Source organism: Salmo trutta, chromosome 14 (genome assembly GCF_901001165.1).
Source record: "Salmo trutta chromosome 14, fSalTru1.1, whole genome shotgun sequence".
Classification (NCBI taxonomy): Eukaryota; Metazoa; Chordata; class Actinopteri; order Salmoniformes; family Salmonidae; genus Salmo; species Salmo trutta.
The window spans coordinates 5,882,614-5,897,579 of record NC_042970.1 but is presented as its reverse complement, the minus strand read 5'-3'; the positions used below and the strand labels follow the sequence as shown (position 1 = coordinate 5,897,579).

The 14,966-nt window shown below is 41.6% G+C and overlaps 1 protein-coding gene across 1 annotated transcript in view; it reads left to right on the top strand.

Annotated features, from left to right (window-relative positions):
- Positions 1–14,966, top strand: part of LOC115207279 (semaphorin-3D) — a 36,831-nt gene that overhangs the window by 13,741 nt on the left and 8,124 nt on the right. The window contains exons 7-8 of the mRNA XM_029774260.1: positions 6,281–6,503; positions 13,288–13,376. Coding sequence (XP_029630120.1) covers positions 6,281–6,503; positions 13,288–13,376 — 312 coding nt within the window. The remainder of the gene's footprint in view (positions 1–6,280; positions 6,504–13,287; positions 13,377–14,966) is intronic.

The window sequence follows — 14,966 nt, the reverse complement described above, 5'->3', positions numbered from 1 at the left end:
ACCGGTGCGCCTGGCACCTACTACCATACCATGTCCAAAGGCACTTAAATATTTTGTCTTGCCCGTTCACCCTCTGAATGGCACACATATACAATCCATGTCTCAATTTATCTCGAGGCTTAAATATCCTACTTTAACCTGTCTCCTCACCTTCATCTACACTGATTGAAGTGGATTTGACAGGTGACATCAATAAGGGATCATAACTGATCACCTGGATTCACCTGGTCAGTCTATGTCATGGAAAGAGCAGGTGTTTCTAATATGTTGTACACTCAGTGTATATTTCTACACTATGAGGTTGGAATAATACTGTGAAAATTAGATAAAGAACTGTTGGAAAATACTTCCTGAAATCTGTTGTCATGGGAGGGAGTTTTGGCCTTCCCTGGTGACATCACCATGGGGTAAATTATACTGAACAAAAAATATAAAACGCAACATGTAAAGTGTTGGTCCCATGTTTCATGAGCTGAAATAAAAGATCCCAGGAATATTCCACCAGCACAAAAAGCTTAATTTTCTCAAATTTCGTGCACAAATTTGTTTACATCCCTGTTTGTGAGCATTTCTCCTTTGCCAAGATAATCCATCCACCTGACAGGTGTGGCATATCAAGAAGCTGATTAAACAGCATGATCATTACACAGGTGCACCTTGTGCTGGGGACAATAAAAACCCACTCTAAAATGTGCAGTTTTGTCACACAACACAATGACATGGATGTCTCAAGTTTTGAGGGAGCGTGCACTTGGCACGCTGACTGCGGGAATGTTCCACCAGAGCTGTTGACAGAGAACTGAATGTTAATTTCTCTACCATAAGCCGCCTCCAACGTTGTTTTAGAGAATTTGACAGTACATCCAACCAGCCTCACATCCGCAAACCACGTGTAACCACGCCAGCCCAGGACCTCCACATCTGGCTTCTTCACCTGCGGGATCGTCTGAGACCAGCCACCTGGACAGCTGATGAAACTGAGGAGTATTTCTGTTTGTAATAAAACCCATCTGTGGGGAAAAACTCATTTTGATTGCCTGGCCCTGGCTCCCCAGTGGTGAGCCCTCCCAGGCCCACCCATGGCTGCACCCCTGCCCAGTCATGTGATAGCCATAGATTTGGGCCTAATGAATTAATTTAAATTGACTGGTTTCCTTATATGAACTGTAACTCAGTAAAATCATTGAAATTATTGCATGTTGTGTTTTATATTTTTGTTTAGTAAAGTTAATAGACCAATAAGAGAGTTCCAAACCTCTCTGCCAATAACAGTAAATATTCAGTTTTCCCCTCCTCACTCAAACCACTCCCAGACAGTCCTAGATAAATTCTTGTTTGAGAAATTGTTCTTTGCTAAGCAGTTTTTTCTTTGTTTTCAATTAAAATGGTCAAAAAGAATCACAGTAAGGTACTTAAATTGTTACCCGGAAATGATTTGATATTGAGATAAAAATGTCTGCATTGGACCTGCCTGTTGAGGCCACGGGTTAGCAATGAACCCTGAGACGGGATTGCTAGCAAGGCTGGAAATTCAAAACATCAAAAATCTAATAATTTCAATTTCTCAAACAATCAACTATTTTACACCATTTAAAAGATAAACATCTCCTTAATCTAACCACATTGTTCGATTTTCAAAGAGGCTTTACGGCAAAAGCATAAAGTTAGATTATGTTAGGACAGTACATAGCCACAAAAGTACAAACATCCATTTTCAATTCAAGGTCAGGCGTCACCAAAAGCAGAAACCAGCTAAAATTATGCACCAACATTTGACAATCTCCATCAGATGACACTCCTAGGACATTATGTTATACAATACATGCATTTTTTGTTCCATCAAGTTCATATTTATATCCAAAAACCGCATTTTACAGTAGCGGTGAAATTCAGATTTTTTTTCTTCTCTGAAATGCTTCCGGTGAACAACGTTACAATTTTCAAAATTACTATTCGAAAACATTGGTAAATTATAATATTGTCATTCAAATAATTATAGTTTAACATTTCGTAAATGCTACTGTCTTGCCAGATTTCAAAATAACTTTACTGGGAAATCACAAGTTGCAATAAACCGGGTGCTGTGCTAAGAACAATAGGGTAGGCTAAACATGTTAGCATCATCTTGTAACCATGTAATATCAATAATACTATTGTCAATAATCCATTACCTTTGATTATCTTCATCCATTGGCACTTCCAGGAATCCCAGGTCCACAACAAATGTGGTTTCTTTTGACAAAGTTCATAATTGATGTCCAAATAACTCCAAGTTGTTCCATGTTGTTAGCGCTTCGGTGGCTACTAAAAAGTAGCGCGGGGGGGGTGTGAAGTCACGGCGAAAAGTTAAAAAAGTTACAAAAATAATCTATTTACGTTCGTTCAAACATGTCTAACGTTGTTTAGCATCAATCTTTAGAGCCATTTTTAACGTGAAACATCAGTAATGTTTCAACCCGACCTCACCTGTGTTTTTGAAAAATGTCTCGTGTCTCATGATTGCGCAGGTGCAGACCATAATGGAAGTGACGACATCCCAGGGACGTCAACTTCACTGCATTCTTATTTGCTCTCTGTTCATCATAGAAGCTTCAAACAACTTTATAAAGATCGCTGACATCTAGTGGAAGCCGTAGGAGTTGCGAAATGAATCCTTTCTCACTGTGGTATCTATAAAACAATGACTCCAAAAAAATAGTACAGCCACAAAATTCTTTTTTTCTCTCAGGTTTTCTCAGGTTTTTGCCTGCCATATGAGTTGTGAAATACTTACAGACACCATTCAAACAGTTTTAGAAAATTCAGAGTGTTTTCTATCCAAATCTGGTAATAATATGCATATCCTAGCTTCTGAGTTGGTGTAGGTGGCAGTTAAAAATGGGCACATATTTTTTCCAAAATTCTCAATACTGCCCCCGTAGCCCGTAGAGGTTTTAAGAGTAGCTAAATTGCCTACAACTGATGACGAAAGCCCATCCCACAATGCACCTCGGATTCAGTCTTTTTACGATTATTACATGTCACGCTGTCACCAAATTAAAATCTTGATATCAATTTAGCCAGATTGTACGATTTGTTTCAGGTTCCGTCAACTGCAGCGGGGTATTTGATCTGCCTCCCTCTATGCTTTATGCACAAATTAATTGAGTTCGGAAAATCTGAAAGTGTGTATCTTAGAAATAGTTTTCACATACAAACTTCATATGTCCTAACTCAGAATGTAAATAGCCTTACCCAAAAAATAACATGGTCGCTGTGGTAGAACGTTTATTTTGATTGGCATTTTGAGTCCCGTCAGGAAGCCTGATTTCAGATGTGAATATGTAAACAAGAGTATTAGGGAAATCGTTCTTCTTGGCACATTATGTAAACGTTTAAATATAACTATTGTATGAATCTGACTATTAACAATAATCATATTATTGTGCGCATACTTCGTTCCGGTGTTGTTCCGAAACTCTTCCCCCTGCCAGATTTCTGCCCTTCACTCCGTTGTCAGTTTAGCCTACACTTCACTGATCTTAGTAGCAGAAACCATTTTTGTCTGCGGTTTTCGGTTTGGCTATTTGTTTCAAGTGTATGTGGCGGTTCTAGTTTGTATGGCGCCCTGGGCGAACCCCCCTTCTCGGCAAGAATGTATGCATTCACTACTGTAAGTCGCTCTGGATAAGAGCGTCTGATAAATGACTAAAATGTAAGACGCTGTCCTGGGCGGCTGCTCATGTCGCTCTACCTCTATGTTTAATATAACACACATACATTAATTTTTAATTTCGGTTGCCTATCCTGACGTGAAGTTTGTTTTATAGAAAAGTATTTGACTCTGATGTGTGCCGCAGAAAGTATTTGACTCTAGCCACAAAATTAAGGAAATTAGAAGGGGGGTATAATTCTGGCAGGGGGAGATTTCCGGCACAACACCGGCCGTGTTCCTATTGGTCAGGTCGCCGGGATCTGCTGGTAAAACCAGCCACTCTATATGATAAAGGCTCAACATGTCTGACATTGTTTGAACTTTACCGGCGCCTACTACAGCACGTAGTGGTACTTCATTGAAAGATCTACACCCTGTCACACTGAACGAGCCAAGATGTCCGACAATGGACATTTTGTCTAGGACGGCAAAATTGTGGCATAAAGTGCCTAAAACCGTTGTTCACTTCTGTTACTGCCCCTGCCTTACATGCCTGTCATGTAAAGTCGTGGCCAAAAGTTTTGAGAATGACACAAATATTAATTTTCACAAAGTCTGCTGCCTCAGTTTGTATGATGGCAATTTGCATATACTCCAGAATGTTACGAAGAGTGATCAGATGAATTGCAGTTAATTGCAAAGTCCCTCTTTGCCGTGCAAATTGAGGTCTAAGTGTTGACGAGGACAAGGCTGGAGATCACTCTGTCATGCTGATTGAGTTCGAATAACAGACTGGAAGCTTCAAAAGGAGGGTGGTGCTTGGAATCATTGTTCTTCCTCTGTCAATCATGGTTACCTGCAAGGAAACACGTGCCGTCATCATTGCTTTGCACAAAAAGGGCTTCACAGGCAAGGATATTGCTGCCAGTGAGATTGCACCTAAATCAACCATTTATCGGATCATCAAGAACTTCAAGGAGAGCGGTTCAATGATGTGAAGAATGCTTCAGGGCGCCCAAGAAAGTCCAGCAAGCGCCAGGACCGTCTCCTAAAGTTGATTCAACTGCGAGATCAGGGCACCACCAGTACAGAGCTTGCTCAGGAATGGAAGCAGGCAGGTGCATCTGCACGCACAGTGAGGCGAAGACTTTTGGAGGATTGCCTGGTGTCAAGAAGGGCAGCAAAGAAGCCACTTCTCTCTAGGAAAAACATCAGGGACAGACTGATATTCTGCAAAAGGTACAGGGATTGGACTGCTGAGGACTGGGGTAAAGTCATTTTCTCTGATGAATCCCCTTTCCGATTGTTTGGGGAATCCGGAAAAAAGCTTGTCCGAGAAGACAAGGTGAGCGCTACCATCAGTCTTGTGTCATGCCAACAGTAAAGCATCCTGAGACCATTCATGTGTGGGGTTGCTTCTCAGCCAAGGGAGTGGGCTCACTCACAATTTTGCCTAAGAACACAGCCGTGAATTAGGAATGGTACCAACACATCCTCTGAGAGCAACTTCTCCCAACCATCCAGGAACAATTTGGTGATGAACAATGCCTTTTCCAGCATGATGGAGCACCTTGCCATAAGGCAGAAGTGATAGCTAAGTGGCTCGGGGAACAAAACATCGATATTTTGGGTCCATGGCCAGGAAACTCCCCAGACCTTAATCCCATTGAGAACTTGTGGTCAATCCTCAAGAGGTGGGTGGACAAACAAAAACCTGCAAATTCTGACTAACTCCAAGCACTGATTATGCAAGAATGGGCTGCCGTCAGTCAGGATGTGGCCCAGAAGTTAATTGACAGCATGCCAGGGCGGATTGCGGCGGTCTTGAAAAAGAAGGGTCAACACTGCAAACATTGACTCTTTGCATCAACTTCATGTAATTGTCAATAAAAGCCTTTGACACTTATTAAATGCTTGTAATTATACATCAGTATTCCATAGTAACATCTGACAAAAATATCTAAAGACACTGAGTCTGCAAACTTTGTGAAAATTGATATTTGTGTCATTCTTAAAACTTTTGGCCACAACTGAAGTTTTGATCAAACGTTCAATAATAGCAACAGACATTTAGCGTCACGCTTGCATAGTTAAAGCGGCAATCAGCAATTGAAACAATAACAAAGCCTCTTTCCCGGGACAAAGCTGAGGGACGGGGCCGGAGAAATGTAACCACTATCAAATTCGTAGACAGAGCTTTTGACCATGGACTGACCATAAAATAAACATTTTAATTTAAAGGGATACTTCGGGATTTTGGCAATGAAGCCATTTATCTTCTTCCCCAGAGTCAGATGAACTCAAGGATTCTATTTGTATGTCTCTGCATCCACTATGAAGGAAGTTAGAGGTAATTTTGCGAACCAATGCTAATGTTTGTCTATGGAGATTGCACGGCTGTGTGCTCGATTTTTATACACCTGTCAGCAACGGGTGAAGCTGAAATAGCCGAATCCACTAATTTGAAGGGGTGTCCACATATTTTTGTATATATAGTGTATCATTAATTACTAAGTAAAAAAAATAATAATAATAATAATAATAAAAAATGGATGTAGAAACTGCAATTTGCCCCTTTTAATAAATGATATCACATGGTCTAAATAAAATAACAACTTGATGTGTTCTGTATGTCCTCTTACCCAGTGTCCCAGTGTGACCTACGACCCCCTCCACAAGTCTACACGTGACTTCCCTGATGACTTAGTGAGTTTCATGAGGGGTCATCATCTGATGTGGGAACCCATCCTACCCGTCAACCGCCGCCCGGTCTTTACCCTTGTCAATGTATCCTACACCCTACGAAGGTTGGTGGTGGATAGGGTGGAAGCTGCGGATGGACAGTATGATGTACTACACCTGGGCACAGGTAAGAGAGTAATACTTATACTGTATAGTATGCAGCTATCAGTAAAATAGTAATAATTATAGTGTATACAGCTATCAGTAAGATGTGCCCTGCACCCTACGCAGGGTAGTAAACGTGCCCTACAGCCTACGCAGGGTGGTAGTGGATGCAGAGGAGGGACAGTATAATGTCCTCTATCTAGGAACAGATACCATTACAGTATAATGTCCTCTATCTAGGAACAGATACCATTACAGTATAATGTCCTCTATCTAGGAACAGATACCATTACAGTATAATGTCCTCTATCTAGGAACAGATACCATTACAGTATAATGTCCTCTATCTAGGAACAGATACCATTACAGTATAATGTCCTCTATCTAGGAACAGATACCATTACAGTATAATGTCCTCTATCTAGGAACAGATACCAGATACCATTACAGTATAATGTCCTCTATCTAGGAACAGATACCATTACAGTATAATGTCCTCTATCTAGGAACAGATACCAGATACCATTACAGTATAATGTCCTCTATCTAGGACCAGATACCATTACAGTATAATGTCCTCTATCTAGGACCAGATACCATTACAGTATAATGTCCTCTATCTAGGAACAGATACCATTACAGTATAATGTCCTCTATCTAGGAACAGATACCATTACAGTATAATGTCCTCTATCTAGGAACAGATACCATTACAGTATAATGTCCTCTATCTAGGAACAGATACCAGATACCATTACAGTATAATGTCCTCTATCTAGGAACAGATACCATTACAGTATAATGTCCTCTATCTAGGAACAGATACCATTACAGTATAATGTCCTCTATCTAGGAACAGATACCATTACAGTATAATGTCCTCTATCTAGGAACAGATACCATTACAGTATAATGTCCTCTATCTAGGAACAGATACCATTACAGTATAATGTCCTCTATCTAGGAACAGATACCATTACAGTATAATGTCCTCTATCTAGGAACAGATACCATTACAGTATAATGTCCTCTATCTAGGAACAGATACCATTACAGTATAATGACCTCTATCTAGGACCAGATACCATTACAGTATAATGTCCTCTATCTAGGAACAGATACCAGATACCATTACAGTATAATGTCCTCTATCTAGGAACAGATACCATTACAGTATAATGTCCTCTATCTAGTAACAGATACCATTACAGTATAATGTCCTCTATCTAGGACCAGATACCATTACAGTATAATGTCCTCTATCTAGGAACAGATACCAGATACCATTACAGTATAATGTCCTCTATCTAGGAACAGATACCATTACAGTATAATGTCCTCTATCTAGGAACAGATACCATTACAGTATAATGTCCTCTATCTAGTAACAGATACCATTACAGTATAATGTCCTCTATCTAGGAACACATACCATTACAGTATAATGTCCTCTATCTAGGAACAGATACCAGATACCATTACAGTATAATGTCCTCTATCTAGGAACAGATACCATTACAGTATAATGTCCTCTATCTAGGACCAGATACCATTACAGTATAATGTCCTCTATCTAGGAACAGATACCAGATACCATTACAGTATAATGTCCTCTATCTAGGAACAGATACCATTACAGTATAATGTCCTCTATCTAGGAACAGATACCAGATACCATTACAGTATAATGTCCTCTATCTAGGAACAGATACCATTACAGTATAATGTCCTCTATCTAGGAACAGATACCATTACAGTATAATGTCCTCTATCTAGGAACAGATACCATTACAGTATAATGTCCTCTATCTAGGAACAGATACCAGATACCATTACAGTATAATGTCCTCTATCTAGGAACAGATACCAGATACCATTACAGTATAATGTCCTCTATCTAGGAACACATACCATTACAGTATAATGTCCTCTATCTAGGAACAGATACCATTACAGTATAATGTCCTCTATCTAGGAACAGATACCAGATACCATTACAGTATAATGTCCTCTATCTAGGAACAGATACCATTACAGTATAATGTCCTCTATCTAGGAACACATACCATTACAGTATAATGTCCTTTATCTAGGAACAGATACCAGATACCATTACAGTATAATGTCCTCTATCTAGGAACAGATACCAGATACCATTACAGTATAATGTCCTCTATCTAGGAACACATACCATTACAGTATAATGTCCTCTATCTAGGAACAGATACCAGATACCATTACAGTATAATGTCCTCTATCTAGGAACACATAACAGATACCATTACGGTATAATGTCCTCTATCTAGGAACAGATACCATTACAGTATAATGTCCTCTATCTAGGAACACATACCATTACAGTATAATGTCCTCTATCTAGGAACAGATACCAGATACCATTACAGTATAATGTCCTCTATCTAGGAACAGATACCAGATACCATTACAGTATAATGTCCTCTATCTAGGAACACATACCATTACAGTATAATGTCCTCTATCTAGGAACAGATACCAGATACCATTACAGTATAATGTCCTCTATCTAGGAACACATAACAGATACCATTACAGTATAATGTCCTCTATCTAGGAACAGATACCATTACAGTATAATGTCCTCTATCTAGGAACAGATACCAGATACCATTACAGTATAATGTCCTCTATCTAGGAACAGATACCAGATACCATTACAGTATAATGTCCTCTATCTAGGAACACATACCAGATACCATTACAGTATAATGTCCTCTATCTAGGAACAGATACCAGATACCATTACAGTATAATGTCCTCTATCTAGGAACAGATACCAGATACCATTACAGTATAATGTCCTCTATCTAGGAACACATAACAGATACCATTACAGTATAATGTCCTCTATCTAGGAACAGATACCATTACAGTATAATGTCCTCTATCTAGGAACAGATACCAGATACCATTACAGTATAATGTCCTCTATCTAGGAACACATACCATTACAGTATAATGTCCTCTATCTAGGAACAGATACCAGATACCATTACAGTATAATGTCCTCTATCTAGGAACACATAACAGATACCATTACAGTATAATGTCCTCTATCTAGGAACACATAGCACCGTGTAAGAGAATGTCTTGTGGAGTTGTTCATGGGTTGCCTTGATACCTAACAACACAACTTCCCTACAAGAGAGACTCAGACTCTTCAGGCTACATTCTACCGCAGTTACTAGGTAACCCTGTTACTAGGTAACCCTGGATCAACCAGAGCCACTGGTGATAAAGAGTAAGAGGAATCTCATGAGAAACCTATTAAACAGCCCATACTGTATAATAGTTGGATGAATCTAATGAGAAACCTATTAAACAGCCCTTATATCAGTAGGATAAATCTAGTAAGGATTTATAGAAGCACCCTGAGGGGCACGAGTAGCTGTTATACTGTCTCACTGACACACACACACACTGTGTCTGTCTGTCTGTCTGTCTGTCTGTCTGTCTGTCTGTCTGTCTGTCTGTCTGTCTGTCTGTCTGTCTGTCTGTCTGTCTGTCTGTCTGTCTGTCTGTCTGTCTGTCTGTCTGTCTGTCTGTCTGTCTGTCTGTCTGTCTGTCTACAGTTGAAGTCGGAAGTTTACATACACTTAGGTTGGAGTCATTAAAACTCGTTTTTCAACCACTCCACAAATTTCTTGTTAACAAACTATAGTTTTGGCAAGTCGGTTAGGACATCTACTTTGTGCATGACACAAGTCATTTTACCACCAATTGTTTACAGACAGATTATTTCACTTATAATTCCCTGTATCACAATTCCAGTGGGTTAGAAGTTTACATACACTAAGTTGACTGTGCCTTTAAACAGCTTGGAAAATTCAAGAAAATGATGTCATGGCTTTTGAAGCTTCTGATAGGCTAATTAACATCATTTGAGTCATTTGGAGGTGTACCTGTGGATGTATTCCAAGCCTACCTTCAAATTCAGTGCCTCTTTGCTTGACATCATGTGATACAGTGAATTATAAGTGAAATAATCTGTAAACAATTGTTGGAAAAATGACTTGTGTCATGCACAAAGTAGATGTCCTAACCAACTTGCCAAAACTATAGTTTGTTAACAAGAAATTTGTGGAGTGGTTGAAAAACGAGTTTTAATGACTCCAACCTGAGTGTATGTAAACTTCAGACTTCAACTGTATATACAGTTGAAGTCGGAAATTTACATACACTTCATCCAAATACATTTAAACTCAGTTTTTCACAATTCCTGACATTTAATCCTAGTAAAAAAATCCCTGATTTAGGTCAGTTAAGATCACCACTTCATTTTAAGAATGTGAAATGTCAGAATTTGTGGAGTGGTTGAAAAACAAGTTTTAATGACTCCAATCTAAGTGTATGTAAACTTCCGACTTCAACTGTGTATATAATACCCTGACACTGCCAGGCCCCTTCTGTCACGGCTGTCGAAAGGAGCGGACCAAAGTGCAGCGTGGTTGTAGTTCCACATTTTATTTAATCCGTGAAACTTTGCAATACATAAATAACTGAATATGACAAAACAACAAACCGTGACGCAGAGAGAAACAAACACTACTCAAAATATAATAACCCACAAAACCCAGGATGAAAAACCCCATACTTAAATATGATCTCCAATTAGAGACAACGAGGACCAGCTGCCTCCAATTGGAGATCAACCCCCCCAAAAAAACATAGAAATAGAAAAACTAGAACTTAAACATAGAAATACAAAACATAGAAAAACACAAAACACCCCCTGTCACGCCCTGACCTACTCTACCATAGAAAATAACCTCTTACTATGGTCATGGTCAGGACATGACAGTACCCCCCACCCCCCCCCCCCCAAAGGTGCAGACTCCAAATGCTCCTAAACAAAACAAACAAAAGGGAGGGTAGGGTGGGCAACTCCTGTTTATGGCGGCTCAAATGCAGTCCACATAACCTTAACCTCCAGCAGAGGAGGCGGCTCCGGTTCGGGGCGTAATCCCTGCTCCACCCGCTGATCCCTCTGCTTTAGTACCACCGGACCGTGGATCGTCGGAGGAGGAACCGGACTGTAGATCATCGCTGGAGGCTCCGGACTGGGGAGCATCGCTGGAGGCTCCGGACTGGGGACCGTCTCAGGAGGTTCTGGACTGGGGACCATCGCTGCAGGCTCCGTGCCATGTATCATCACTACAGGTTCCGCACCATGGATCATCACTGGAGGCTTTGTGCCATGGATCATCACTGGAGGCTTCGTGCCATGGATCATCACTGGAGGCTTCGTGCCATGGATCATCACTGGAGGCTTCGTGCCATGGATCATCACTGGAGGCTCCGGACCATGGATTATCCCTACAGGCTTCGTGCCATGGATCATCTTTACAGGCTCCGGGCCATGGATCATCCATTCCTTTCCACGCTGCTTGGTCCTTTTGTGGTGGGTTATTCTGTCACGGCTGTCTAAAGGAGCGGACCAAAGTGCAGCGTGGTTGTAGTTCCACATTTTATTTAATCCGTGAAACTTTGCAATAAATAAATAACTGAATTAACAAAACAACAAACCGTGACGCAGAGAGAAACAAACACTACTCAAAATATAATAATCCACAAAACCCAGGAAGAAAAACCCCTACTTAAATATGATCTCCAATTAGAGACAACGAGGACCAGATGCCTCTAATTGGAGATCAACCCAAAAAACAACAACAAATAGAAATAGAAAAACTAGAACTTAAACATAGAAATACAAATCATAGAAAACCACAAAACACCCCCTGTCACACCTTGACCTACTCTACCATAGAAAATAACCTCTTACTATGGTCAGGATGTGACACCTTCACCCAGGCTTGGTCACCTCTAACAGCAGATAGCTATGTCCTCAGCATAGAGTAGAGAGAAATGTGTTTGCCGAGGGGTGTCTGTCTTAAAATGATTCACTTAAAAAGGGTAGAGTTCAAGGGGCAAGCGCACTCACACACACAAACGCAAACATGGACGAGAGCGCGTATGCACAAACACTCACCACAAACACGCACGCACGCTCGCTCGCTCACACAGTACACACACACACACACACAGACACACACACACACACAAGCACACACACACACACAAATGACTGGAAGGGTTGGCTCTTGTCAGGATGGTCCCAGACCCTGAGGTTATATATTCTAACTCATAAATAAATCACACACTACCCACACTATCCCTGTCAATGAGATTAGGTTTAGGTTAACACACGTAACTTATCTAGTTCAACTTGAAGAAACACACACACACACACACACGCATGCAAAAGCGGGGACTGTGAAGCATCGCAAACATAGGCACAGACACATGAATACAAACACACTATAACACACACACTATAACACACACACGTACACATGGGTGTTGTGTTGTAGATATGTGGTAGTAGAGTAGTGGCCTGAGGGCACACGCTTAATGTGCTGTGAAATCCGTTTGGAAATGTATTGTAATGTTTTAAATATTGTATAAACTTCCTTAATAATGTTATTGGACAACAGGAAGAGTATTTGCTGCCTTGGCAGGAACCAAATACAAATACAAAGCTAGTATGTAACAATGACACACCACAGCATCAATCGATCAATGCATGAAGCACACAGCCAGGAATGGTGGTTGGTTGGTGTGACCTTGGGACTTTTAACTCACCGTTTCCATGAAGATCACCAGCTGTATATTAGGGACATTAACTGCAATCGATTGTTATTACCTATATCACTCGGTAACTCTCTCCATTCCCCCCCCCTCTCTCTCTATTTCTCCCTGCTCATTAGATGATGGCCAGGTGCTGAAAGTGGTGTCTGTTCCTAAAGAGAACAGGGAGCCTGAGGAGATCATTCTGGAGCAGCTGACTGTGTTTCAGGTGAGCGGATCTACTTCAGCTTCACCATTACGTCTTCTCTTAAAGTGTCCTTCTACCAAGTCAGAGTTTTAGCTTCAGGAGCAATTAGGAACTTCATCTGAATGGGACCCAGTGTAGAAACGTTTACACCCAACGGCCTATATACTTCACTGATCTGAAAATGGTACCAGGTCTCTCTTGGAAAAGAGATGTTATCTCAATGAGAAAAACCTGTATAAATAAAGGAAATAAAAAATGAATAGTAAGCAAAATGGTATTAGCACCATCTTGATACCATCTCTGATAGGCTAAGGGAATATCTGCCATGTTAAGGCCTAGATTTAATCAGATGAAGTGTAAACCGGCGATAGCCGACGCCCACACACAGTAGCCGACGCCCACACACAGTAGCCGACGCCCACACACAGTAGCCGACGCCCACACACAGTAGCCGACGCCCACACACAGTAGCCGACGCCCACACACAGTAGCCGACGCCCACACACAGTAGCCGACGCCCACACACAGTAGCTGATGTTGTGGCGGTGTCAGCGGTGTATCTGGCGGTGTCAGCGGTGTATCTGGCGGTGTCAGCGGTGTATCTGGCGGTGTCAGCGGTGTATCTGGCGGTGTCAGCGGTGTATCTGGCGGTGTCAGCAGTGTATCTGGCGGTGTTAGCAGTGTATCTGTCAGCGTTGTATCTGGCGGTGTCAGCGGTGTATCTGGCGGTATCAGCGGGGTATCTGGCGGTGTCAGCAGGATCTGTCAGCGGTGTATCTGGCGGTGTCAGCGGTGTATCTGGCGGTATCAGTGGTGTATCTGGCGGTGTCAGCAGGATCTGTCAGCGGTGTATCTGGCGGTGTCAGTGGTATATCTGGCGGTGTCAGCGGTGTATCTGGCGGTGTCAGCGGTGTATCTGGCGGTATCAGCGGGGTATCTGGCGGTGTCAGCAGGATCTGTCGGCGGTGTCAGCAGGATCTGTCAGCGGTGTATCTGGCGGTGTCAGCGGTGTATCTGGCGGTATCAGCGGTGTATCTGGCGGTGTCAGCAGGATCTGTCAGTGGTGTATCTGGCGGTGTCAGTGGTGTATCTGGCGGTGTCAGCGGTGTATTTGGCGGTGTCAGCGGTGTATCTGGCGGTGTCAGTTGTGTATTTGCATTGGAGCTGTCAAATCGGGTGAGCAGCTGCTCTTGTGATCATTGTCGAATGAAACCACACCCGTCCTGCTCGCGTTAGAAGTTTAGAATGAGAAAGTGGGCTAAGGCGTAGGGTCTAGGGTCTCTTTGGAATTCATTCAGCCTGAATAGTATGACTTTTCTCAAGTACCATCTGTTGACCTGTCTGTCTGCAATGTGATCTGTTGACCTGTCTGTCTGCCATACCATCTGTTGACCTGTCTGTCTGCCATACCATCTGTTGACCTGTCTGCCATACCATCTGTTGACCTGTCTGTCTGCCATGTAATGTGAGCTAGGTGTTTCTGACATCAGCACTGGCTGTTGTTTCCATTGGGGCAATCACATACTTTACCTAACGAACTAACCAACTACTTAACTACAATGTAATTAACTAATTAACCCCCTAAGAGGAAAAACAGATACAGATGCTTCC